Below are 26,707 nucleotides of genomic sequence, written 5' to 3'. Positions count from 1 at the left end.
GAAGTCAGTTTTTCTGGAAACGTGTTGAATGAGAGGTTTGAAACTCGACCAAAATGTAAAAAAGTTAAGGGTCAAACAACAAAATTGGCTAGAAGTGTAGTCTATCTTAGAAGTGTGTTTTTCCACTCTTTCATTTATTCAAATCGAAAATATGTGTTTGTTCAAATCAGGATAAAGAGTCTGGAGTTGAGAAATTAGTAAGACATTCTATTTTTAATGTAGAAAGAAGAAGAAGAGTCTTAGCAGATTCTGGAAATCCCTTCTCAAGTGCAGTGTCAGGTTTCTGAAACATCAGCATAGGTCTATTGATCAGAAACACAGATGTGCTCTGTGGCTCATGAGACGCAAACTGAGGAAACAGCATCTCACAGGCAGGAAAGATACAACATCTCATCCCCTCCTCGTTCATTCCTCATCCGCTGCTGCTGTGGACGGAGAGAGCACCAGATGCAAAGGGGGGGGGGGGGGGGGGGGGGGGGGGGGTAAGGGGAGGGGCAGCGAGAGAAAGAAAGAGAGGGGAAGGGAGGAGGCAGACACTCAGCGGCAGGAGGTTTGTGAGAGCAGCAGCCGGAGGAAGAGGAAGAAGGCAGGAGGAAAGAGGAAGGAGGAAGGAGGAATCAGAGCGAGAGAAACAGTGTGGCTGCGGACAGGAAGGATACAGACACACAGAGAGGGAGAGAGGGAGAGGAGGAGATACACTCAGAGAGAGAAGAGAAGGTAAGAAGGGAGACGATGATCATTTCTCCACCACGTTCATCTTTTCTGTTGCCAGGGCGAACACAAGGCATCAGCTGCTCTGCCCGTCCGCCGTGTTGTTCTTTTATTCCTCCATCTGCCGGCTGGCGGCTGAACGAGGGGCGCGCTGTAGCACTGCAGGGGGATGCAGAGAGATGGAGGAGGAGAGGAGGGGAAGGGATGAGGGGGGGGGGGGGGGGGGGGGGATACGCTCCACATACACGAGGAAGTAAGAATAGAAAGACTGGGGAGTAAGATGAGTTTGGATGACATCTGCCTCTGCTCGGCTCGGCTGTGCAGCAGTGTGAGGGGGGGGGGGGGGGGGTATATTGGGGTTGCGTGTGCAGGAGCAATGTCAGCTGTCAACACCACTAGTTTCCCTCTCTGGTGGAGAGGATCTAAGTTTATCTCTGACCACACCCTAACTCCTGTCAGGTAATGAAATTGGATGATGATGGTTTTGTGGATTCCTCTGTGTGCGTGTGCGTGTGCGTGTGTGTGTGTGTGTCTGTGCTGGATGCTGGCCAAACATGCTTAGAGTTGCCTCCCATTACTCTCAGTGCAGTGGTTTAGCTGTGTTAGAGCAACGTTCATTCTCGAGAAGAAATGCTTGGTGAGACACCGACCAAGATGATTCCATTCTCGGCCATGTGTGGGGACGACACTTTAGATGCATCAAATCCACCTGTGTGTGTGTGTGCGTGTGTGTGTGTTTGGGTGTTTGTTGCGGTGCCTGTACATGCATGACAACATGAAACATGCCTTCTGCTCCTGTCACCTCTCTCCCAAGTTCTCCTCTGTCCTCGGACCGTAGTCGTCCGGTGAAACACTCAACCCTCTGACCGTTGGCCCTCTGATATTGAGAACAGCTTGACCGAGCATTTGTTGTTTAGGGTGTCTCCATGCCAAGTTGTTTTCAAAGCCTAGCGACCACAATATATTTCCATTAAGAGCTGCTCTGTTGCAGAGCGTGTTTCTAATGATCCCTGAAACCCTCACAGGCGTCACGAGAACCACTCCAGATGGCACATTTCGTGTTGTAACACCCTCGCACATTCATATTCATATCTGGCATATTCTGTTAACACATAAACAATTATCAACAGGCCCACAGCTCGAGGACCTGCTTGTGTAGCCACACAGTGACGACATCTGATGACAGATGACTATCAGACAAATGTTCTTTGGTTGTTTTCATCAATGCATTCATATGCTTATCATTCCTCCAAAACGTTTTCAGACCTAAGAGATGAAATTGCTTGATTGTCAGTATCTAAAAACCTCTAGCACGACCATCTCAACTATGCACATCTGTGTTTTCTGTTGGCCATCTCTTTGCTACAGATTTTTATTAAGTGTAGTTCTGCTTACACTGGCTACAGGATGTGATCTGCGGCTTCTAAACATTAAAGCCTCCTTACTTAAAGGTTTAGTTGAACAACATCACGGCCCAGTTCTTCTGTCTTTGCTCTAAAACTCAATAAATGACCGATTTTCTATGGTAAAGAAAGTCATATTTGACACGGCTGTAAGAGATCTCTGGTCTGGGAAATATAACAAGTCGATTTTAAGTGGTAGAATAAACTTTTATGTCAGTGTATGTAAAAGGGTTAGGGTTAACCACACGTAATATATAAAATCTGAAAGTAAAAAAGATTTCTCTACTGGTTCCCAACACTTTCATGCTTCACGTTCTCTACAGCCGTGGAACTCAAGTACCCCTTCATTGAATGAATATTCTTGAAATTATTATTTTGATACAATCAAAGTCAAATATTAGGCTGAATTGGTTAAATTAGAATTCAAACTTAAGTAGTAATCACTACTTTCAGCTTCTGTAACATGAGGATTTGAGTTCATATCTTTGACAAGACATTTAACAAAATAAAATATGAATTAAGCATGAAACAGCTTCAGAACTAACATCTTCCATTGAAGAATGAGGAAACCCCCCAACCTTCTGAGTGTAACTGTATATAAAGATAGACAATCCCACTGTCCATAAAAGAAGCCAGACAGACGTGATGAGGGTTGTTGTTCTGCTAAACCTGCCGACGTCACAGCACCTCCAGAGCTGGTGACTGAAAGCATGTGCATAAGAGCCTCTGGAAGAACAGAAGAAGAATATGAATTGGAAACAGATAGAATGTGTACAGAAACAGAGGAGTGAAGAAAGGATGGAGCACGGACAGGATGTCTGATTTGTAAGTTCATTTGAGTTCAAACTGCTTATCTATTTATGGACACAGTTATATTCATTATTATTTTGTTTCTAGATCTTTTATTTAACACAGGATCATATTATTAATGCAGAAACATTAATAACTTGTAATGCATTTTAGCCAAATGTGTCTGGATAAATGTTTGATGACGGAGGCTGTTGTCTGGTCAGCTGACATCTGAGCTTTTGCTGTGACATCATCATGTTTGTGCGGTCCGCGGCTAAGCTCCTGACTAGATCTGAACTGAAAACATCATTTTTGCTGGGACAAAATGCTAAAAGTGTGATGTCTGAATCTATTTGTGGATCTGTGACATTTGGTGATTGGATGTTTTTGGAGTGATGGTGATGTGGTGAAGTGAAACTGCAGGAGCTCTGTTCAGCCACCAGTGAAAAAGGGATGGAAATAAAACCCTACTTTGCAATGTTAAAGAAAGTGGATAAATAATTACTGGACCTGCCCCCTGATCCGGATCCATGCCAAAATTGAATGGTTCTTCCCTGACCCATACCACATCCTTACACCAAGGTTCATGATAATCTGTCCAGGAGTTTTTGCCTAATCCTGCTAACAACTAACTAACAAACAACAAACACTGATGAAAACATAATGTCCTTGTTGGAGCATATTAACTGGATTATTTGACTAGTTAATGACTCAAGGCACAGCTAGTGACACCTCAAGTGATATTCATGATCTTATATTCAGCTGTTTTGTGTTTCTACACAGATTCAAGTTTTAATCTTCACTCGTACATCACGAAAATAATTGATAAAGATGTACAAAAAGTGTTTGTTTGTAGCTCGTCTGAAATGGAGAATATAAGAGATACAATCCATCCCGCCTCTTCCCTCCATCCCAAATGCCCCATGGGTGCCACTTAGAGGTGCTCCTATAATACCTCTCTGATGACCTAACTACATCAAGCAGCTCAGTACATTATGTCAGCCTCCCAGGACTGTCACTGAGGAGAAGGAGAATCACACGCACTCTGAAAGCTTCCGTTTCTAAACACATACATCTTCTGATCAATTATTTAGAAGAAAACTAAATCTGGTTGCACGTTTCTGCTAATTAAAGATGAACTTGTTTTTACTCCCTGCTGAATTTAGTTTTTTCAAGATGATTTTGAAATCAGTGGTTGGAAAAACAATTAACTGTGGATGAGGATGTGGATGAAGATATTTTTCTAATCGTCTACGACAGTGAGATGTGCTTGAAACAGACCAGGAGCAGAAGTTGTTGCAATTTATTTCTGAATAGACCGATTTATTCCACAAAATACAAAAAGCATGGTACTTGAATTAGTTCCTAAGACAGAGTGTGTAATGTATGTTTCTATATCCTGTTACTGAATTGTGATAGATTTACTCATAAACCACCAAAACCACACACTTCCATCCCTCTTCCCTGCTTGCTTGTTATTCGACTATGTATTTGTAGATTATTGATACAGATGCATCATGTATGTAATGTGATACTGTGACATAAAAGTGTAGATATTACTGTTCATCAGTGGTGTCGTGTTAAAGCTAGGCAGGATGTAAATAAGTATAATAGGTTATCCATGGCTACAACCACATTTTTCAGCCTATATTAAAAAAAAATTGGGCAACAATAAAAGAAGTTTGCATGAGCAGTTAGTTTTGGAAATGCAACCAGTGTTTTTTTATTCCCCCAAATAGTTTTTTTTAAAGCAGCCGCTCCAGCTAAGGATAAATGTGTTATTCTAATCTTACCTAACCAATCACCACTCCTGTACCTAAAACCAATGCTTTGGCTATCTGAGGAACAAAATTGTCTTGCAGCACACAACTGGAAGAGAATATTTAGAAGTGGGATACTTGATTATCTTGTGTATACACTGCACTACACCACTGAATGTAGCTATGGATAAACAGAATACCTCACATAATTTCAGTCAGAGGAGACTTATAGGGAGAGATTGTAAATTGGAATGAAATCAAATTGTGGTAAACAGAGGAAGAGACTTTGGCGTTCAGACCCCAGCAGGAAGTAGAACACCATCGAAGCAGATCTTTGAAATACGAGCTTCAGATCTGAGGGTGATTTTCCCCCGGAACTTCGAGGAAGTAGGGATGTCCCATGAAGGCTTCTGATTGGAGATGAATGATTATCCAGGGTTGAGGTGGTTCAGTAAGCATTGTGCTAAATTGACAGCTGAATGACAGGAGGGAGGACGTTTTAAACGTTGACAGCTTACGGGTGATTGGCTGAAGGTATGTTTGTCAGGTTGTGTTTGATGAAATCAGAGAATGAGCTGGTGGAGCCTGGAGATGGCGAGAACTGTGCATGTGACTTAGGAGGCAAGAAGACGTCTTCCTGTCTTAACTTTCGCTGAACTTAAAAACATGATGATATAAGGGAGGATCTTCTTTTTCCCATCATTTTAAATGTTAAAGGTTTTCAAGCTTCATATTTTATTATTCTGTATGAAAAAGTAAAGCTAAAATAAATTCACGGCTGTTAGACAATGAAATATAAAGAATCAAAATTAAAAAGTATACATTAAGTCAGACAAAAGGCTAAATTGTAAAAAAAAACGTTGTGCCCTTGTTTTGATGTTCAAAGTGAAGCCCAGTTCGTTAAAACCAAATTAACTCTTTGCACTTTACCAAGAAGCCAGTAAACTTTTATTTCCCTATTAATTCTCCTAGTTTACAAGTCGTTTCAGTCAGAAGATGGTGGGAGGAACTTTGAAAGCACTTCTTGAAAGAAAAAAAAAACCTCAGTAAATAGTGAATATTGATCCAAATTACAGAATGTAGCTCTTGATAATGATGTTTTCTTTCCCTCTCTGATGTAAATATAGAGAGGTTATATGAAGTAAATCCCAGCTGACACACATGAGAACAAAAAGCCTGTCTCTCAGCTGTTGATCCGTCTGATTCTCCTGACAGAACAAAACAAATTGCCTCCTCCTCCTCCTCATCGTCTCCTCATCCTTCTTCCTCTGTAATATCGTCTCTATGCATTATTCATGAGCTAATCACTGTCTCTCTCTCTCTGTGTCTCTGCTGAGGTTAATCACATCCTCATTGTGAAACCTAAAGTACAAGGGTATGTTTGTAGGAGGAGGCTGAAAGTTGCAGTGTTGCAATAAAGATGCATCATATTGAGATAAGGGTGAAGTAATGTTGGATTTCATTGAGAAGATCACATAGTGGAAAAGAGCTCAGTCTTTATTGTAGATTAAATAAGTAAAAAAAACAGAACCAACATAAAGTGAAACAAGGTTATTTAGTGGAGAGAAGGGGCCTGGGTCAGAGAAGAACCCATTCAATGTTGGTGCAGATGCGGATTGAGGGGCGTTTATTTTTAACTTTCATTTATTTCCAATTTTCTTCAACAAGGAGGGATATGTTTTTGTCTGTGTTTGTTTATTTTATTTAGCAACATTACCCAAGTACTGCTGCATGGATAACCACATAACTTGGTAGATGGATGTGGTATGGGTCAGGAAAGAAGCCATTAAATCTTGGTCTGGATCTGGATGAGGTGGCACGACCAGGTTTCTTTTCATATAGGACGTTTTTCACCATTCCTGTTGATTCCTCAGAGAATAATTCACGGACCTTGATAATGAATTATGTTGAAGGGAATGACTTAGCTAGTTCCAAATAAAAATCTGGATGTAGTGAATTTATTTGTGGTTTCATCAGGGGGAAGGCCTTGGTGGAGGTATGAGCACTACTGCGTGGCATTCTAGTTTTTGTCTTCGATATCTAATGGCAACAATGATGTGAAGCTGAATGTTATTTTTGGTTTGCTAGATCTGGTTTTATTTCATTGTAAAAACAGCACAAATGAGGACAATCTGCTTTTTATTCCAGCGAATAAAATGTGGTGGATGTAGTGATCATTACGTCTGTCCATCTGTAAATAATCAGTTGCTTTCTGGAGCAGAACTTGAAAACCATTTGGACATTTTTGAAACATTAAACTTCACAATTATGTTAATCAGGTCGTTAAGTGGTGAGTAGACATTTTCATTGTATATTTTTTGGTCAAACTGAGAGTGGGCTCTCAACTCAGAACTTTTCACCAATAAGCAGCAGAGAGACACCACACAGCTCCCTGCATATACAGGGTGTAACTTTAAAGTGATTCTCCGAATTACAGCGTCAACTTCTACCATATACACTTCATAAAGGCAAACTGATGTAAAGATAACATCATGTGGGTTGTTCTTTTAGTGCTAAAGGACATTTTTTTGTAGCTGCCTGACGGGTCCTCCATCTCTCGGTGACTTCAGCTTGCTTCCTCTTTGTCCTCATTCAACTCTTCACTTACTGCTAGGATCATAGAGGATCATGTTTTTAGGTTAAACATCCTAAGAATATGATTCTGCCCTGGAATGTATTTAACCTGAATCTGATTTAACCATCAAGTTCAGTGTAGAATGTTTATAACTGACAATATTTAACAAATGTGAAATGGTGATAACACCTGCTCTTCCTGCACAGCTGATTTCACGTTTGCCCCAAAATGGACATGATATGTATTGACTTTATAACCGTTCTGATGAGCCTCTGCCTGTTTGTTGACATCTACCTCCCTGCATTAGGGCATGGTTACACAAATGTGAATGCAAAGTAAATATCGGGGGCTCAAAGTTCACTAAAGTTGAACTGCAATTTACTTCAGCACAGTAACCAAATGTTTTACTCGCCCCTCGCTCACGCTGATTGAAGGTGAACAGGAAGAGACTGATGTGTTATCATTTGTGTGACCTTAGTCAATATAATTGAAAACCTGACATTAGACTTAGACCCACTGCCTTGTTCCACACCTTTTCTCCATTTTAGTACTTTTATTGTAACTTTGGAAACTGGCTAAGGTGTGACGCTCAAAGTTCATTGATGGATCAGTGTTGCTTCAGTTTGCTTTTGCCTCCTGATGGTGCCAAAGTAGTAAACGTTGCCTCCTGTTTCATGCTTTATTCTCAAAACACGTCTGACCTGCTGTTACCTGTTATGCTCAGGTTTTCTGCTGAGTCACATGGGCAAATAGTATAAACTTAACAGCCCGTTTAATAGGTTGTGATACACCGGTATTTGAGGGTGGACACAGTTAAGTGTTAAGTTAACTGTACTAAATTATATACCTTATGAATCTTACAAGTACAACACAGACAACCCCACCTTTGCCACTGCCAGACCAGTTACACCATCAGGGCTCCGCCCTTTTTCCAAACAGTCGGAATAAAATTTCTGTCAATATTTCAGCAGTGTAAATAGAGGCTTATATATTTCAGTATCTAGATATCACTTTTTTTTAAAGAATGGCCATAAACCAGATGACATTTACAGACTCACTTACCCCATAATGCCTGGCTCCACTCAGAAATGAAAGAGAAGTCAAACAGACAACGCTGCTAATCAGTAAATCCAGTCGTGAAAAGGCTGATAATCTTTAATGCAGCTTTGTTGAATTGTTTAATTTTGCTGCACTCTCCTGGCATTTTGTCATTAGACCATAGTGCTACATGATGAAGTCTGTGGTTTATGTTATTGACTCCTGTTTCCAGTGGGAGGACGTGAGGAGAGTATTGGATGGAGTGACAGGGGTATTGATCGGTAGGGGCTGAGATAATCCAGCAGTCTGTACAGGACTCGTTCTGATTGTACGTGTGCGCCACTCACAGATATGTCATTTAATATGAATAAAGAGTGGCCATTTTATTAGGTACACCTGTAAATCTAATGTGAGCGTACGCAACTGCTCCTCCATTATTTCTACCTTTGCAAAAAGTGATGAGGGTCAATGTCACTGTCATAGAGGTTTATATTTAACTATGTATTTAATATGGATCCTATAGTTTGCACTGGTGTTAAAGGGAACTGAACTTTCTAATACTATAAGTAAAAAATGTGAGGGGAAGAATATTAGAAAAACATTTCAGTACAATGTAGTTCAATTCAATAATAATCTCTAAAGATAATCCAATAGTTTCAATAAAAACGGATCATCGTAAGACTGTCCTGGTGTTCTGGATTACATTTTATTTTAAAAGTAGCAAAGGGTGTGTAAATAAAATATATAAAAATGTAATAAAGACATCTTTATCATTTAATTGACAATATAATGGCGACCTATGATATCTTCATTGATTGTCTTTTTTAAACATAAAGGGAAAAACAACCTTAAAAATGGCTAAATATAATAAGGTTGATCTTTTGGGTTTGTTTATGCTTCAAATTATTGCTTATTTGACTAAACTGAATTAAGGTTTTTCTCATTTAGCGTAACACTTTAACAACACAGCCTGTGTTTACAACATATGTGAGATTCAGACTGTGAATCCTACAGATAAATGAGCATCTATGTCCTAACAGTGTTCTTTAGCAGCCCCTCCATCATTTAGAGATATGACTTGGTGCTTTGGTTATTTCACACAGGTTTGTACCAGAGTGACGCATCCTGCTGCTCTCCCCCGACACCAGCACACAACCTAGTGGGCGTGTTAAGATTAATGGTACCAGCAGTGACTGTTAATCTTAGTAGCGCAGCTCTATGATGCAAGCAGACTTTGTCATACGCACCTACACATTCATAGATAAGGTCACCTCCCCAACCTGCAAAATGGAAAACACAACCAGGATTTATAGCTCTAGTCACATGGGGGTGGATGTACGGCTGTAATTAATGTATATGGGTCTCTGAATGCCTTTAGATCAGTTCAAACTAACACAAAAAAACTACACAACCCCTTTTTTTGTGCTGTTTTTGTAAAGAGACAACATTTGTTTTAAATCCTGTTTAGAAACAGAAACTGTCAGTGAACATCAGTATTTGATTATAATTTCTCTTTCTCTCTGTCCCAGGTTTCCCCTACTCACCTCACTGACCCATGAAAGAAGCCATGCCGGTGCTAACAGCAGGAGCAGGTGAGCTGAGTCAGCACAGATGCTCCACACACACTGTCCATACTGCCGGAGGCCCGCTGCGCTCCGTCTGCTCCTGTTAATGTACATGATGATTTTCTTGTCCCCCCCGTAGGGCTTCACGAAACGCTGGCCCTGCTGACCTCTCAGCTGCGGCCTGATGCCAACCACAAGGAGGACATGGTGTTCCTCAAAGACGTGTTCAGTGAGAGAAGCCTGGGATACCTCATGAAGGTGAGGAAGTCTTATTATTATAAGTACTGTGAATAATCATTCATATTTATCTGTAGATATCATTTGTATTTTTGCACAGTTTTGATAATATGGTCGTGTTCCTTGAATGAGTTTCATCAAATCATCAACGCAGCCATTCAAAACTGTCACTAATGAGGGTTTCAATAATTGTTTTGACTCTTTTTCTGCCATCATTATCATCCTCCTGTGTGGTTTAAGTTGAGACAAGTAGAAGAACAGACGTCTGCAATGAACTTCCATTCAATGCACTGAACTCCTGATAAATTATCCAGAGGGGCTGTGAGGTTCAGAGCTTTCACCGGAGTTTCTCCTGAGTTTGTGGTGATAAGAGCCGAAGCCAGTGTTTATGTGCTGTAAACAAATACATGTGAAATACACGCGCAGGATTGATACATTACCTATTACCTCTGTATGCTGACTCACCCACCACCTGATATTTCTGGGTTGTTGTGGACATTCCTGCTGCGTTATTCATATGTGATATAGGTATGTAAAGTCTACACCCAATTGTGCGGACAGTTCATGTATGAAAGTGGCTACTGACCCACCCCACATGAACGCCTCTCTTCAGAGTATATGTGGCGTGTCTCTACCTTATTTCTTTTAGTCTTTGAAGACTCTTAAACATCATTATATTGTCATCATCAGTCCTTATGTGTATATTTACTTGTTAGGAAATATAAACCTAAGCCACTTAAGGGTAATATAGTGCTTTTTATGATCTATTCATGTGACAGTAGTCCCAGATTGTGTAACCTTCATTATTTAGTTCAGTTGGAAAGCCAACTGTCTGAAGGCTATCAGCAACTATTGGATGGATATCCATCATGGTATTCATGAGGTACAGATGATGAACATGTACATTATTGTTTATGTGAACTTTAACTTGTTCCAAAACGCTGCACTCCTTAATGAAACCCTCTTTGTTTCTATCACAGATCCATGAGAAGCTGAGACAGTATGAGAGACAGAGTCCGGCACCTGTTCTCCACACTGTTGCTTCTCTGGCAGAGGATGTAAGTTCATCAGAAACATGCACACAGTCACTCACACACACACTTTCTTGCACTTTAATCATAGTGAGGAAGCTCATTGGCATTTTCCAGCCCCTAACCCTAACTTTAAACATCACATCTAAATGTCTAACCCTAACCATGAACCTAATTCAAACCCGAACCCTAAACCCAAGTCTTAACTCTCAAAGAAGCCAAAATGTCCTCACTTTCATAAAATGTCTATTTTTAAAATGGTCCTCACAAACATATAAGTACAATTACACATGCACACAGACAGTCGCACACACAGTTTGAATTATATTTCCACTTCCAGCAGTCTGTCACAATGAGTTATATCCGACAGAGAAGCAGCGCAGGTATCAAAAGTGAATTTTAATGTCCTCAAAGTGCTGAATCATCCTGATGCTCATCTCAGGAAACTCCACATCCTGCCGCTCTCCTGCTCCCACCAGTTATCAGTGAGGAAACTGCTGACCTCTGCTTCTCGACACTTATATTCCCCTGCGAGCATGTCTGTGTATCTGTTTGCATTAATTTCACAGTAAACTGCAGCACTGCATTACCGGTATACACATGCACTGGCTCACATGAGATCAGGGAACCGGGGTTGATGTGCGTGTTGTGATTGGCAGGTGGCGGAGGATCTGCAGGGTGGACCAATGAGCAATGAGGAGAAGGAGCTGCTGCACCTGTTGACGTCACCACATCTGAAGGTAAACACACTGCCACTGTCTGTTTTTGAACCACAATCCTAAAGTGATACTGAAAAGGATAATAATCAACATTTTTACCAGATTAATGCTGTTTAAACATGAACAGCTTCATTGATTGTTTGGGGGGGAAAAACATACAAAATCCTTCATGCAATTATGTTCAATTTTCATTCTTGTCATTGCTCTGACATCAGACTGTAAATTAATCTCTGAAGCCGTTCACAGTTTGTGGCATCAGGCTGCTCTGTGTGCTCTCCAGCATCTGAACCTTCACATTGTAATCTCAGCACGTCGCCTCTCTGTCCCACCAGGCTGTTCTCTCAGTGCACGACACTGTGGCTCAGAAGAACTTTGACCCCGTGCTGCCGCCGCTGCCCGATGACTTCGAGGACGAGCTGGAGGAGGAGTCCGTGAAGATTGTCAGACTGGTGAAGAACAAGGAGCCTCTGGTGAGTTGTGACAGAACAACAGGGGTAGAAATGAAAACATAAGAGCCCTGCAGGAGAATGGGGGGGAAGAGGGAGGGAGTCTTTTTGTTCTTCTCTGCAAATCATCGTATAAATTTGTCTGTTGTTCAGGGAGCCACCATCAGGCGGGATGAAGCCACTGGGGTGGTGATGGTCGCTCGGATCATGAGAGGAGGTGCAGCTGATCGAAGTGGTAAGTTGAGCTTGTTCTGCTGATTTTGGTCTTGGCCCATTAATGGACTAACAGATCCCGTAGGCCCCAACCTGGGGACTGGTACACAGACTTAAGTGGTGAAATCCATCCACTTGAAGATGTCTGCTGTGCAACTAGGATGTCATATTTCGAAGGCTTCTTTAAACACTTTAGACAAATGCTTCCTTTCAATCATGCGAAATTGAGGCCCATCATGGCCCAACCTATCCCAGGATTCATTGCGCTTCAATGGTAAACTTTTTTTCAAAGGAAGCGAAATTACATTAAATGACTTCTACAAAGTCTTGATGCTTGAGGAATTTATCTATCTCTTCGTGTACAACTTCAGCTCTGTTGCTAGGCTGTGTAGACCAGACCATCTTATTTTGGTTCTGACTTGGAGGTCTAAGCGGCCCATGAAGGAGATGGGCTAGACGTGGGCAGGTAGACGGTGGTGTCTGTAGAAGGCAGCCTCTGAATTGAGACACTCACTCTTTGGTTTAGTCTCTCTTCTATTCATTCTTACTTTGTGGTTTACGTTTAAAAGGTTATAACAGTATTTTAATTCAGGCAACATAAGCACAGCTTAAAGCAGCCTGTGATGATACAACCACTGCAGCTTTGTTACTCTGTTTTACCCTTTTTTTTTTTTTTACAAATATGTTTATTGAACTTTTTATATATTGACATAACAACAATAAAACAACACTCAGTACAACATTGGTCTAGACAGTCTATACATACTTACATTCACCCAATCAGTGCAATGACAACAAGATAAAGACAAAGAGCCTAAGGCTAGCCAAGGACAACATTCGAGAGCACTGAAGCCACTGTAGAGCTGGAAAAGTGAAGATATGGAGTCCAAATGTTCATAAACTGTCCCTCTGAAAAGTGAAGCAGACAGGTCAGGTACTCAAGGGGAAAACATTCCATAATTATCTTGTGCCAGTTTGATGTAGTGGGGGGTTTGTCGCTTATCCAAGACAAAAAGATATTCTTCCTGGCTGCATATGTGAGGATATTATACAGTCTGGCAGCGTTGGCATCCACAATAGTATCCTGACTGGTGTAACCCAGGATTAAGGAAAGAGGGTCCATGTGCAACACCACACCAAATATTTTTTCCAAATCTTTCAAAACACCCATCCAATATGCTTGTATTTTAGGACATGACCAGATACAATGAGTGTAGGTGCCCACTGAGATTTTACATTTTAAACATGCAGGTGAGAGTTGAGAGTTCATTTTATGTCTTTTGTTAGGAGAGATTTGTAAACGGTGCACAATCTTAAATTGCAGCAATCTGGCACGGTTAGACACAGATATTTTCTTTGTTTGAGTCCATATCTTAGTCCACTTATCCCCATCAATATCTATACCAAGTTCACCTTGCCACTTCTGCATAACATCCTGTACATTTATCACATCAGTCTGGCTTAAGACATTGTAAAAACGAGTAATGGATTTCTTAGTTGGGCCAAGGAGGAGTAATTGTTCAACAGCAGATGTAGTGGCATCAATATTAAGAGTAGTTTCCCTGTTTATGAAGTCCCGGATCTGCAGGTATTTGTAAAAGTCATGCCTGGGAAGATTATATTTTTCTTGAAGTTGTGCAAATGACAACATGGATGCACCCTGAAATAAATCACGCATCCTTTTTATCCCTCGAGATGTCCAAGTGCCAAACCCACCATCCACCATGCCTGGTAAGAAGTTAGGATTGCCCTGAATTGGAACCAACGAAGATGTTAGACCAGACCTCCCTTCAAGCTTTTGTGTAATAAACCATGCTTTTAAAGTATTGCAGATTATAGGGTTATTTTTAGTTTTACCCTTTTTAAGTTTCAGTCTCTCAAATGTGCAAATAATTTGCACTGTTAATGTATAAAGATGAGTTTTAGTGACATTTCTGCTGTTGATTAAAAGTTAAAAGAGCAAAAGTGTCGGGATGACAAGCAGACATGTTCATGGATGGATACGAACCAGGACACTGCAGTGATGTAGCACAGCCCTGAAGCAAACTGAGCCACTGTGCTGTTTTGCAGCAGCGGGACGGCATTTGTCTTCTTGCAACCGGAGAAAATGAGGGAAAATGTTTCATGAAAAATGTGCAGAAGGCAACTAATGAAAAGCAGATTCTCTGATGAGGTGAGATCAAGGCCTCAGTGTGAGATTAATCGCACGGCTGCCGAAACCTAAAGCTCCTCACGAGTCCCCAGAGACTCAATCACACAATGTAGACTCAGCAATGATCCTTTCATGGGCGTTGCCATGGACATATCAGCCACATGCAGGTGTGTGTGTGTTTGTCTTTGTTAGTTGGCATTAGACACATGCATGCTGGGAAACTAAACTAATCGGTGTCCTTATCTAGTAATCATTAATACCCTGCTCTGTTTTCTTGCGTCAGCGATGGAAAAGCTCTTGTCAGTGTGGAGACAGAGTTCAGAAGCAGCCTCTGGCCTCTGAGCATGTCTCCTAGATGCATACATTATATGATGCACCATATTGTGTGATCCTGAGGGAGAAGCATACTGATGCTACTCCTTTCAGCGTCTGGTTTCATTGTTGTGGCTGCAGCAGGAAAGATCAGAGCTGAGGATGGAGGCAGCCTCTATCCGCGGATCTGACAGCAGCACTATGATACGGCTGATAGACTCCAATGACCTGGAAAACGCAGTGATCGTCATTGATGTTTCTGTTCTGTTCGTCTTCATCTCATCTCCCCTCCTCACAGGTTTGGTCCATGTCGGTGATGAACTCAGGGAGGTCAATGGAGTCTCTGTGATCCACAAGAGACCTGACGAGATCAGTCAGCTGCTGGTAAGACAGAATCTCTACACGCTGCAGAATTAACTGATGTTTGAGGAATACACAAGTACGATTTAATATCTAAGCTCCCCTCATTAGTCGTCCATTTAAAGTCCATTATAAAGATGATAGTCTGCACCCACAATCTTCCCTCTGTCTCGTCTATTTGCGATCTAGTCCCAGTCCCAGGGCTCCATCACTCTCAAGATAATCCCTGCCATTAAGGAAGAGGATCGACTGAAGGAGAGCAAGGTGAGACAAAGCTGGAGTTACTGTGCACAAATTTAGTTTTTACAATTTTCTTACACAGTTTGAAAGGAAACAACAGACTCATTATTAGGTTCATGCAGCCGTCTAGCTGGACAGATGAACAGCTTCATCCCTGTTTCTTCAATAATAAATAGGTACACAAGGTTCTTTCCCCCCCACATTTCTCACAAAGCCTTTACTTTTGCATCCAGGTGTATATGAGAGCCTTGTTTGACTACATCCCGCTGGAGGACAAGGCCACGCCCTGCCAAGAGGCGGGACTTCCCTTCAAACGAGGAGACATCCTGCAGGTCGTGACGCAGGACGACCCCACGTGGTGGCAGGCCAAACGCGTGGGAGACAGCAACCTGCGGGCCGGACTCGTCCCGTCCAAACAGTTCCAGGAAAGGTGATGTCAAATCATGTAAAAATGTTCTCCCTATGATGTAAACTGGTGAAACGTATCACAGTCACACGGCTGATACGTATTTTATCCAGCCATTTGTAATCCTTTAAATCCACATTCATGTGTTCCACATTGAGGGGTCAACTATGATCAGATGGAGCATCAAAGCGGTGAGTGTGTGTGTTTGGGGGGAAAACAAATCGAATCGCAGCCTTGAATAGGCACATGCTGATACCACAAGTGTCATAATCTGTCGTTAAGATGATCTCAGCAGGGCTGATGTATCCCTGCCAAACACTGCAGAGTCTGTTGGATTAATGTCCACAGCTGGAACACAGAGAGAGACACAGGTCAGAGGGTTAGCTCTCTGAAGCTCTGTGAAGCTCTGTGAAGCCTTAACCGAGAGTTTGTAGGTTCAATTCAGCTTTTAAGTGAAATAACAAAGATCTGCCGATACTGTGGGTTCCTGCTGCACCCTGAAAAAAATGTCCTTAAATGCACTGAACAAATAATCATTATTGTCAAAGCGCAGCAAAATGACCACTTGTGTGTGCTCAGGGTCTAAATATCCTATAATCCATCCAGGTGTGTTGTATGTGCTTCTTCGTGTCTGTCATGTTTGAATCTTTTATTCTGACATTTCCTCTGAACCTTCCGCTCACTGATGATTCTCTCCCTGCCTCCGTCCTCTCTCGCTCTTTGCTCTGCTGCACATTCCTCCAGGCGACTGGCCTACAGGATGAAAATGGGCACACTCCCGAATCCAAAATCCCCTAAAAAGCCCGTCTGTAAGTTCTTTGCTTCCCGTGATTCCTCTGCACCATTTCATAATTAGAGTTGACCACCTGCAGCATCGCTCACTGTCACTTCTCCTTTCTCTACTTATGCACGCAGTCAGTGTCATTACAGGACAATGTTTCCTCCTCTGGATAAATGCAGCAGTGTTTTCATTGACATTTATTGACCTTTTTCGAGGGTAATTGGCATTCTCAGAAGCATTAGTATTCATTGTCCGTGCTCTCCGTGCTGCGCCGCCGACATGTTTTTAAAAAGGATGGGGGGGGGGGGACAAAGATGGAGGGAGGGATCATAGAAATGAATTAATCTCTTTCATGTTATGCTCCATCTGGTCAGTGAGCGAGCTGCGAGTTCGGATTAAGTAGATCAGACAGTGTTACATCAGGCCACAGCTGAGGGGAAAAAAAGCCTCAACAATATATAGCGCTTCTCACTTTCTCACTTGACTCTATAGAGGTGGTGTTTAAACAGACAGGTGAGTGTGTAATATGAGTGGTGGCTCTTCGTGGCGCATAAGCTGCAGGCGATCCGATTAGGCCTGAGCCACGGGGAGACAGCAAGAGCTTAGCAATATGGCAGCTAGTCGTGCTCCGCTGCGCAGTAGCGAGCCTGCGAGGACTCGTCTCTCTCAGCCTCCCTCCGTGCTCCTCCAGCTCTCTGATTAATTCCCCTAAATCCCAGCGGGGGCCATTAAATGTGGGTCTCCCCCTGTCTCATCAGTGACGTCACCCTGATAACTGCACACACGGATTTTATATTAAGAGTCTATAAATCCTCACATGACGTGCTTTCAGAACATTTCCAGAAATGTCTTTAACATAGAGCTGCTGCCCATTTATCTACTGTGATGATAATGTTTTACACTTTCCTCTTCCCTGATGCAAACTGTCAGACGACCAAGGATGTGATAAAGGTGGGTACATGTGCAGCCACAAACATTATTCATCCAGTAAATACATACAAAGACAAAATACACGCACAAAATGCACACAACAGAAAAATGTGTGTGTGTGTGTGCGTGTGTTTGTGTTTGTGCTTGTGTTTGTGTGTGTGTGTGTGTGTGTCTAAGCTAGCATGTGTGCTAGTGTGTGCATATGGGATTTCTACTGCTTCCAGCATAATTTCTTCCCTCATGCTGTTGGTGTACCAGACAAGAATAGATAGTTTGCATTGCCAACGTGTGTGTGTGTGTGTGTTGTACCTGCTGATGTGCAAGCAGAACAGCATCCCTGGAGACTACAGTCCAACCAAGAAGAGGCTGTTAAAGAGAACAATAGTTCCTTTTTTAATCTAGGTCATCCTCATTCCCTGATAGTATTTCTGTATGTTAGACTGCATCATCAGACCCTATTTCAAAGTTTTATTCTGATTCTGTGCAGTAAACCGTCCTTTTTTCTAAAATAATTACATATCATCATGTTCTCCTTTTGTTGTGGACGTGATTTGTAGGTTTGTGTATTTGAGGCAGTTTCTGTCTCAGCTGTGCAACAATGGGGAGAAAAAGACTTGTTTACATGTGTGTGGGTCACAGGGACTTCACAGCTGGCTCCTTTTCCAAAGGAGAGCCTCCTCTGTTCCTCTCCTTTCCTTTCCTCTCCTCTCCTCTCCTCTCCGTTAGTGGCTGTTGCCTCCAACAACATTCCATCATTAACTCTTGGCTGCCACCCGCTGTCTGCCTGCCTGCTGCCTTTCGGCCCCCGCCTGCCCTCTCCAGCGCCCATGGCCCTCCTGCCCTCCTGCCCTCCTGCCCTCCTAGCCACCCCACTCTTTAACTCTTCCAGGTCTCTTACCCTGTGCTTACCCCCTCTTTTCCTTGCTTGCCTCCCTACAGAGGACTGTGACTGTGAGGGCTATTTCAATGGACAGTACATAGGTGAGAGCGTGAACGTCTTTCTCCACCTCCTTCTCCCTATCTGCTCTTTGCCTGTTGCAGCCTGGCTGTGCGCTGGTTCCCTTGATGCTTCGGGCTGGGGGTCACACTGATTGCTTGTTGAGTTGACCCGTGCGGGGCCAGGGGTTGAGGGACAAGAGGGACAAGAGGTGGAATATCGATACAGTAATTTAAAAATACTATCTTTTGAGTAAAGGTCTTGCGTTAAATAAGTAAAATTAAACTGTACATAGCTATTAGTAGCAGAATGGAATGAAAGTACTGGTTTGGGTCAACAATGTGTCACTGTTGTTGCGGCTGGAGGAGGAGCAAGTTTGACTTTACTATAAACAGGAACACCAGTCACTATTTGGTGGAACTGTTAACTTCTCAAATATCCTCTGGCCTGTACTACACACTACTGTTTGTCAAAGGTCAGAGGTCAAACATTTTAGAAAACAACTGGTTTATAGTGAAAAGATAATATTATTTATGTGAAATCTTCATCATAAAACTAAAGGTGTCACATAAATGTAAATGAGTATAAAGTTTAATATTTCCTTTTGAAATGCCATGGAGTGTAGAAATAGGTACAATACTACTTCATAACATTAAAATGTTGTTTGCCTTTGAATAAGTAGCCAGGAAAATCAATGTTAGTAATACGCTTTTCTGACTTCAAATTGGAGAGGATGGAATATGGCCTTCCCCTTTATCCTCAACCCCTCACCAGCCTTCCAATGACCTCCCCTCCCTCATCCTTCTTCAGCCCAGCCTCAGCCTATGCTCCCCCACGTCCTGCGAGCTGCTGGAATGACGATGAGTACAAGGAGTGATCTGACCGCAGCGGAGAGCTTAACAGCACCCCCTCACTGTAACACACAACACCCTTTAAAACAAACAGTATCTGTGCTTTCCCTTTGCTTGGAGCTGTTAAAACCTCCCTCCACCCAGCTCCTCCATCCAGCAGTGTTTGGATCCTCCCTAACTTGCCTCCCTCCCGTCCCGCATCTAACTGACTGCCCCCTGCTACTGTGGCCAGTGCACTGCTTATTCCTTTTCTTGAAAAATACCCCCTCCTCCTCCTCACACCCTGCTGCGTTGGACGCATTGCACACTCCACCAGGCACGTATGCTGCTCGTTCACCCTGTGTTGAGGTGTGAGGCTGGGTTGTGTGATGCTCTAACGCCAGTTATAGTCTCTCCTAAGTGTAAAGCAGTGGCGCCCTCCTGTGGCCAGGTGTTTTCCTGGGAATTTTATTCAGGTACAGTGCCCGGCTCATTCCTGCAGGTATACACCACTGACAGGGGGAGGGTACAGACAGTCCTGGTCATGGGAGACCCTCATTCCCAGCCACTCTCTGTCATCCGTGTGGCGTTTCCCAGGGCCAGGCTGTCCTGTCTGTCCTGCCTCAGCATTGTAGCCTCGTTGAAAGACGCATGCCTTGGAACATGTTGGAAAATCATGTCTGTCTTGGGTCACACAAGTATTTCATCCAGATGAAAGAATCATTACTTTAAATATAATTAAAGAAAAGTTTGTTTACAAGGCTTTAACTGTGCTTAGTGTCAGCTGCATGGGATGTTTACTTGAAGCATGGTGAATCATTGGCTCAAAGTTCAGTAAATATCTCACACGATCAAGTATTTACACGTCAGATAAGAGGGAGCTATTTTTATCCACGTGCAGTGTTTACAGAGGATTTTAATGCATGTTTGTCAAAGAGTTGGTCTTGACTATATTCAAACAATGTTTGCTCACTGCCCTTCATGCAAAAATGTACCATATCTGCATCATGGAGGTGAAAAGTCTTATGATATGTAATCATAAGATTAGAAATAATATTATGGCTCATGTCATCTGACCCGAGACCTTTTGTTCTCTGTTCTTTCTCCCCTCGTGCGTGTGGCCTCGCTGCAGCTGGTTTAAGGAGGAGTTTCAGGCTGAGTCGTAAAGACAGACAAGGATCCTCAGGAGAGGGCTCTGATCCCGGAGACTCCGACTACCTGACCTACGAGGAGGTGACCCGCTACCTGTGGAGGCCCAATGAGAGGCCTCGTCTAGTGGTTCTGATCGGTGAGACTGAGACACTAACTGGCACTTATATTCTTCAGTGATAATAGTGACATCTACAGTATTAAAGTAGGTGCTACAACATACCGAAGACTCATTAACAATGGGGCTGTCAGTCTGTCCAAAAATCGAAATTTGACATGACACATGGTATGAAGATGACAAACAGCCTCACCATTGATAGTTACTTTACAACCCAAAATACTTCCACACATCACTTCTCAGTTGCTAGCGTCCTCCATTTTCATAATATGATATAACATCACAAGAGGGCCTGTAATTGGTCAAGCTGACAGTGAACAGATCTGCTGGTGCAAGAGACTAAACGGTCTGATGTACTTCTACAGGTCATTACAGGTGGAATACAAACCTCCCCCCAAGTTACAATTTCGAATATAAAGTCCTAATAATAAACAGATTTACCCTTCATGACTAAATTGTTTTTCTCTTAAAATACACACCCAATCTGCATCCGTAGGTTCTCTTGGAGCACGGATCAATGAGCTCAAACAGCGGGTGATTGCTGAAAACCCACATCGTTATGCTGTGGCTGTACCGCGTGAGTGGCTCACACCATTCATACATCTCTAAATCTAACAGATATTATTGTGCGGTGACCTCACACACATGACATTTTTTCTTATGATTCCACAGATACCACAAGGCCCAAGAAACCTCAGGAGAAGGAGGGGGTGGAGTACCACTTTGTCACAAAGCAGCAATTTGATGCAGATGCTTTGAACAACAAGTACGTTGACACACATGTTGGTTGTTGTGTGAATGTAGGATTTGTTTCCTTCTGAACTTCCTTTTGGTTTCTCCTTTAGGTTCATAGAGCACGGTGAATACAAGGAGAACCAGTATGGCACCAGTATAGAGGCCATCCGCTCTGTACAGGCCAAGAATAAGATGTGCGTAGTGGACGTGCAGCCTGAGGTAAGAGTCACAAGTTACAACCACTGAACCCATCGTCCAAATGTATCATAGTCCACTATCACAACACAGTCACTTCAGATCTGTTTAATATGCAGAGTCTGACGTATCACTGTCCGCTCTCATGACCCCTGTTTGGCTTTTATGTAAATGCATCACCACTCCAGGCTCTGAGGAGGCTGCGGACAGCAGAGTTCAAGCCTTATGTCATATTCGTCAAACCTCGTGTTCCTGAGAGCAGGCGACGCCGCAGTGCTACCACCTCGCCAGGAGGGGGAGACCATGGTCGCGTTACAGTGAGTCCTGCTTTCTCTGAGATGCATCTCATCCTAAAACTAATTCAGTCCTTTTATAAATGCTCCTTTCATGAAGGTTGTGAATCATTTTTTTTTTTTTTTGATTTTGGATGCAACATTATGAACTTTGTGCTTTTGAACTAGATTATTACACTCAGATGTGGTTGTTTTGGCCTTCCTTGGTCAATAACACATTCATATGATGTAAAAGAGTTTAACTGACTCTATCCTGAAGGTTGGATTTATTGCCGTCCAATACAACATTGGACAGAATTAATTTTAGCGGTAGGCCTATACCTTATATTTGATGTGGGTCACAAACATTACTGTTTATTCTTGTTTGCAGCCTGAATATTTAGAATACAAGATATAATACAGACATTGACATATTTGACAGTAAACCATGGGATTATTCTACAGTTGTGTATAAAGTGTTAAGGCTCTAAGACACACTAAGCAATTTTTCGACATCATGGCCAAACAGAACATTTTCACAGGCCACAATTGTCATATTCATTCAGGAGCTGCAAATCACTTCGTTGGGATAAAATCAAAACTAGCCAAGGACTCGTACAGGTCGAAGGACAAGGCCCTGCAGGTTCTGTCTTCACACAATTCTCTGTCTGTATCAAACCCGTCATTTTCTTTTTAACAACAGGATGAAGACCTGCAGGAGATGCGCCAGTCTGCCATTCAGATCGATCAGCAGTATGGACACCTGGTGGACCGGGTCCTCATCAAGGAGGACTCAGCCAGTGCCTGTGCAGAACTCCGAGGTATTTTGGAGAGGCTGGAGCGAGAATCCTTCTGGGTGCCTCTCAACTGGGTGCGGACCTAAACCTCACTCTTCCCCTGAATCTTCTAGAGGACCTGCACAGCCCGCCCACCCAAATCCTCTTCCCCCAATGACCTAATTCCCTTCAAAGGCCCTGTGGCCGGTCTGGCAGTCTGCTGGACTCCCTCAGCACTGGTCAAACAGCCACAACTGAGGCTCCAAATGAAAGGAGGATGATGATATTAGAGGAAGACCTCGGCAGGGGTTTCACAGCAGATGGACAACTCCTCTTGGTCAAAGGCCAGTTTAATGTCTGAATATCAGTCTTTTCCATCACAGTCGCTCCTTTCCCATGTCATTTATTAAAGTTTGCTTTGAATTTATTTGACGAAAGGGAACAGAAGCAGAGGTGTTTCATTCCTCCCGCTGTCACTTCCTCGAGCTGCATTGTTTACTGGAGTGTGTCAGGTTTGGGATCCCACTCACAGGATTGCTCAGTCAGTCAGCTTTATCATGACTCCTGTTGGAGTACATTTAGTAGCATGTTTTTTATTCAGCTCAATGCCACATACAGAATGATTTCTTGTTAATTCTAACGGCTCATGCATCTTGTACAGTATAAGAGGCCAATCACTTTCAACATGGAATATTTAAGGAAATGCAAAACCATTCATTTCAACAGACAGAAAACATAACTAAGATCCAAACAGTATGTGAGAATTTAATTTTCTACAAAACAGTTTTTAAGAAACGCATGAAAGCTGGTTATTTAATCTCAGATGTAAATATTGTTAATGTTCTTCCTCGTGTGCACACGAAAGATCTCGTAGCACTTCAATGCAACCTGTTTACCTTCAGTCCTGTGTGTAATAATGGTGTGCACAAAGTCTGTGTGGATTGACGTCACAGTGTGTGTACACAAACCACCCACACATGATGCTACTTTGACGATCATGAATGGGTTTTATAAAGTTCCCTTGCACATTTTTTAGACAGCAGAAGCAAAGGTGGAAACTCAAAGTATTTTATTTGAGAATCAGAAATTTGTTGAACTTGAGATGTAATATCCACAGATTTTGAATAAAAAATAAGGTTATGAATCTGCATCTATTGATAATTAACTACTTGTTAAATTTACCAACATGTTTACATGTTTATACTCATAAGATATAAACAATCTGAAGACATCTTGCCATTTTCTGCCATTTTCTGATGTAAATCTTTATCAGGAATAAGGGGCCGGATATCAAACAAAGACTATTCTTGTAAATTGCCGCCTTATTTCATATACAAGCTTAAGGCCCAACACAGAAAATGCAGAGTAAAATGTGATGTTACAGGGTACATTTGAACCCTCATGAAAGACGTCTCATATGCACAATGAAAGATTTCATGTTGGTAATTGTACTTTTTCTCTGAACTGACATGAATCTCTGCCGAACATGACTTCAAAGAAAGTATTGGTGGTGACGATTGAACACAATCCACATCCAGAGTTAAGTCAAATCAAGAGTTTCTCTCTTTCTTGGTTCCAAACTGCCAATGCCCAGCACTGTAAACTGTGTGGACAGAGTTTTACATTAAAGAAGACAGATTCTTTGGGCGAAGAATTGTTTATTTTCTCTAACTTCAGCTTAAATTAAATAAGTTTTACACAGACTAGGGATCACGTAGATCAAATCCCTACAGGATGGGATCTTTTAGAACCATTGCAAAGAGGAGGAATCATTGCAGGTTCGCAACCTTGTACTCTTTCTTTGGTCTGACGAACCTAAAATGTGAACCTATCCTGAAATGACACAAATCAGATTAGAGGACACTGATAGGCTCATGTCACAGGTGATCACAACGTAAGTGATCTGTACAGGTTTAAAAAATTTTGGATAAACTATAACTCACTTTGAATGTTTCCGACCCTTTCCGCTGTTTGTTAAAAACGTGCTCTGTGTTTTTGATCTTTTCATGTTCTGTATGAACTAAAGAAACCCAGAATGTTGAGTTTGTAACGTGACATGTACAAAGTGCCATAATAAAGCTAGCTTAATCAAACAGTTGGCATTCCTTTAATACGGTTTCCCGGGAAAAAATGTTTTCGATTTTCTTTTGCCACAGATTGATGTCAACATGTTTTATGTGTGTGTTTGCCTTTCATCTGTTGTTGCTCCACTGCAGTTAATTTAGGTGAATGTATAATATTGTCAGAAGTCCTTGGCCTTGGTCCACAGGCAGACATCACATCTCTATTCCATCAGCATTGTGTTCCAGCTGGTCTGCTCTGGGGACAGATTATTGTCACAGTGATGGATCAGTTGAAAGCAAGTCTAAGTTCGGGAGAAGAATTTATAATGAACCACAGTTGAACCTAAGAGGAAGAGGCTCAAACTATTTAACTTCTTCACTCAGGTCACTTTATTGTAAAGCAATGCATCATACAAATCACTCATAATTAAAGCCAGTCGTGGAAGAAGGATACAATTTTGAGGTCATTTTACTGGAGTGTTTTTCATTATGCACCATTCATTCTTTTACTCCATTTCATTTATTCAACAGTTTGAGATTTTACATTCAATAATATATGGTCAGTTTATAGATGCAGTATAGTGCATTAATTATAAATGAACCTGTAGGACATAAAGTACCTAAGCCTAATGTAGTGTTTCTTTTGTAAATTAAAGAACATGTTCCTGGAAATTTGAATAACCAGACAAACCAAGCATTAAAAACCTGATCAAATTTAGTACAGTAAGGAATCATATATATAAAAAGGTACATTTAAGTATTAAAAACATGATAAAAATAGCACAGTATATAAGGCATCAAGTACATTGTAAAAAAATGTCATAGTATAGCTGAATTTCAAGTTCAGCATTTTGCAATCTTCATGGAACTTTGAATAACGAGTTCTGTGGACTCTGTCGTTGCCAAGCAGCCTTTTCACTGCAGGTCATTTTTACAGTTTCTAAATGATTGAGAGCTGCTCCCTGTGGAGTCTAATAATGAGCTAACTTCACGACTTTCCAGTGCTAAAAACCTTTTTGGAGTCTGCACTGATCCCTCATTAAAACGCTCATGTAATTCTGTAATTGAAAAAGGATAGGAAGCCTATTAATCTTTAACTGTGGTGCAGCTTTTCATGAGTTTTGTGAGGGTTCATCATCAGCTCATCCTCTCTCTCATATGCAATTAACTCAGTGAACACCCTGCGACTCCTGAGACAGCTGCTGGCAGAGCCAATTAAATTGGGTAACAATCACTGTAATTAGTGGAGGTGCCCTGCTGAGAAAATGGAACTGTGTTAGTGTGAAGGTGTGCTGAGGCTCCACACACAGCCACTGACATTCATTATGAACACACTAAATTCGCTGCGAATCAGTGGCGACCACTTTTATACCTTCCAAATAGAAACATCTGTTTTGATAGAAAGCAGATGGGAAAAAGTTGTATTCCACAAAGTCCAAGCAATCACATATCTCAAGATGCTCTAAGTTGGTGCTAGAAAAACAAAATAACTAATTTAATGGATCAATATGTGATTTTACTTTCAAAAACAATACCAAAGGTTTCATTACTGTTGCAAATTTGATGTGTTTCCATGGCAAACCCTAAACTCAAAAAAACTTTGGGAATGAGAGTTTCTCACTGACATTACAATGAAAGGATCGATATCGATCTCAGGTCTGGGATGATACAAGTTCTTAGAGGAATCTGCACTCTCACTGTCTATAATGTTACTCAAAGAAGTTCATGTGAATGACTCAAGGTGTGAACTTACTCAATGTAAAGTTGGGTAAAACCGTGCAGGAATTTGTAATTACCCTTGTGTTCTTTAACTTAAGGATTAATGATATTTTCTACTAGTTTAAATACGGTTGGGATTCTCTTTGTTTGCTGAAAATGAGAAGAACCTTCTTTCTCTGTAAACCTAATTAACTGGGGGCACAAGATGGAGATGACACAGTTTATTACGTCATTAAATTGAATAT

The 26,707-nt window shown here is 41.8% G+C and overlaps 1 protein-coding gene across 1 annotated transcript; it reads left to right on the top strand.

The window, feature by feature from the left end:
* Positions 1-578: 578 nt before the first annotated feature.
* mpp3a (MAGUK p55 scaffold protein 3a) lies at positions 579-24,773 on the top strand. Its single transcript, XM_053443342.1, has 19 exons — positions 579-717; positions 9,806-9,868; positions 9,981-10,099; positions 11,059-11,136; positions 11,769-11,849; positions 12,161-12,298; positions 12,428-12,509; positions 15,250-15,335; positions 15,501-15,575; positions 15,785-15,981; positions 16,702-16,784; positions 18,608-18,649; positions 19,846-19,911; positions 20,568-20,723; positions 21,199-21,279; positions 21,375-21,468; positions 21,548-21,656; positions 21,821-21,949; positions 22,608-24,773. Exons 2-19 carry the CDS (start codon positions 9,832-9,834, stop codon positions 22,785-22,787), a joined length of 1,833 nt encoding a protein of 610 aa, XP_053299317.1. The 5' UTR covers positions 579-717; positions 9,806-9,831; the 3' UTR covers positions 22,788-24,773.
* The last annotated feature ends 1,934 nt before the right edge of the window (positions 24,774-26,707 follow it).

The sequence above is a fragment of the Pleuronectes platessa genome, chromosome 16 (genome assembly GCF_947347685.1).
Source record: "Pleuronectes platessa chromosome 16, fPlePla1.1, whole genome shotgun sequence".
Taxonomy (NCBI): Eukaryota; Metazoa; Chordata; class Actinopteri; order Pleuronectiformes; family Pleuronectidae; genus Pleuronectes; species Pleuronectes platessa.
This window is presented reverse-complemented; position numbering and strand designations above follow the sequence as displayed.

Bases quoted from the DNA above. Each gene is read 5' to 3' on its own strand.
- mpp3a (XM_053443342.1), top strand. From the start codon at position 9,832: ATGAAAGAAGCCATGCCGGTGCTAACAGCAGGAGCAG. The intron at 15,336-15,500 runs GTAAGACAGAAT...TTTGCGATCTAG, and splicing joins ACGAGATCAGTCAGCTGCTG to TCCCAGTCCCAGGGCTCCAT. The intron at 15,576-15,784 runs GTGAGACAAAGC...TTTTGCATCCAG, and splicing joins ATCGACTGAAGGAGAGCAAG to GTGTATATGAGAGCCTTGTT.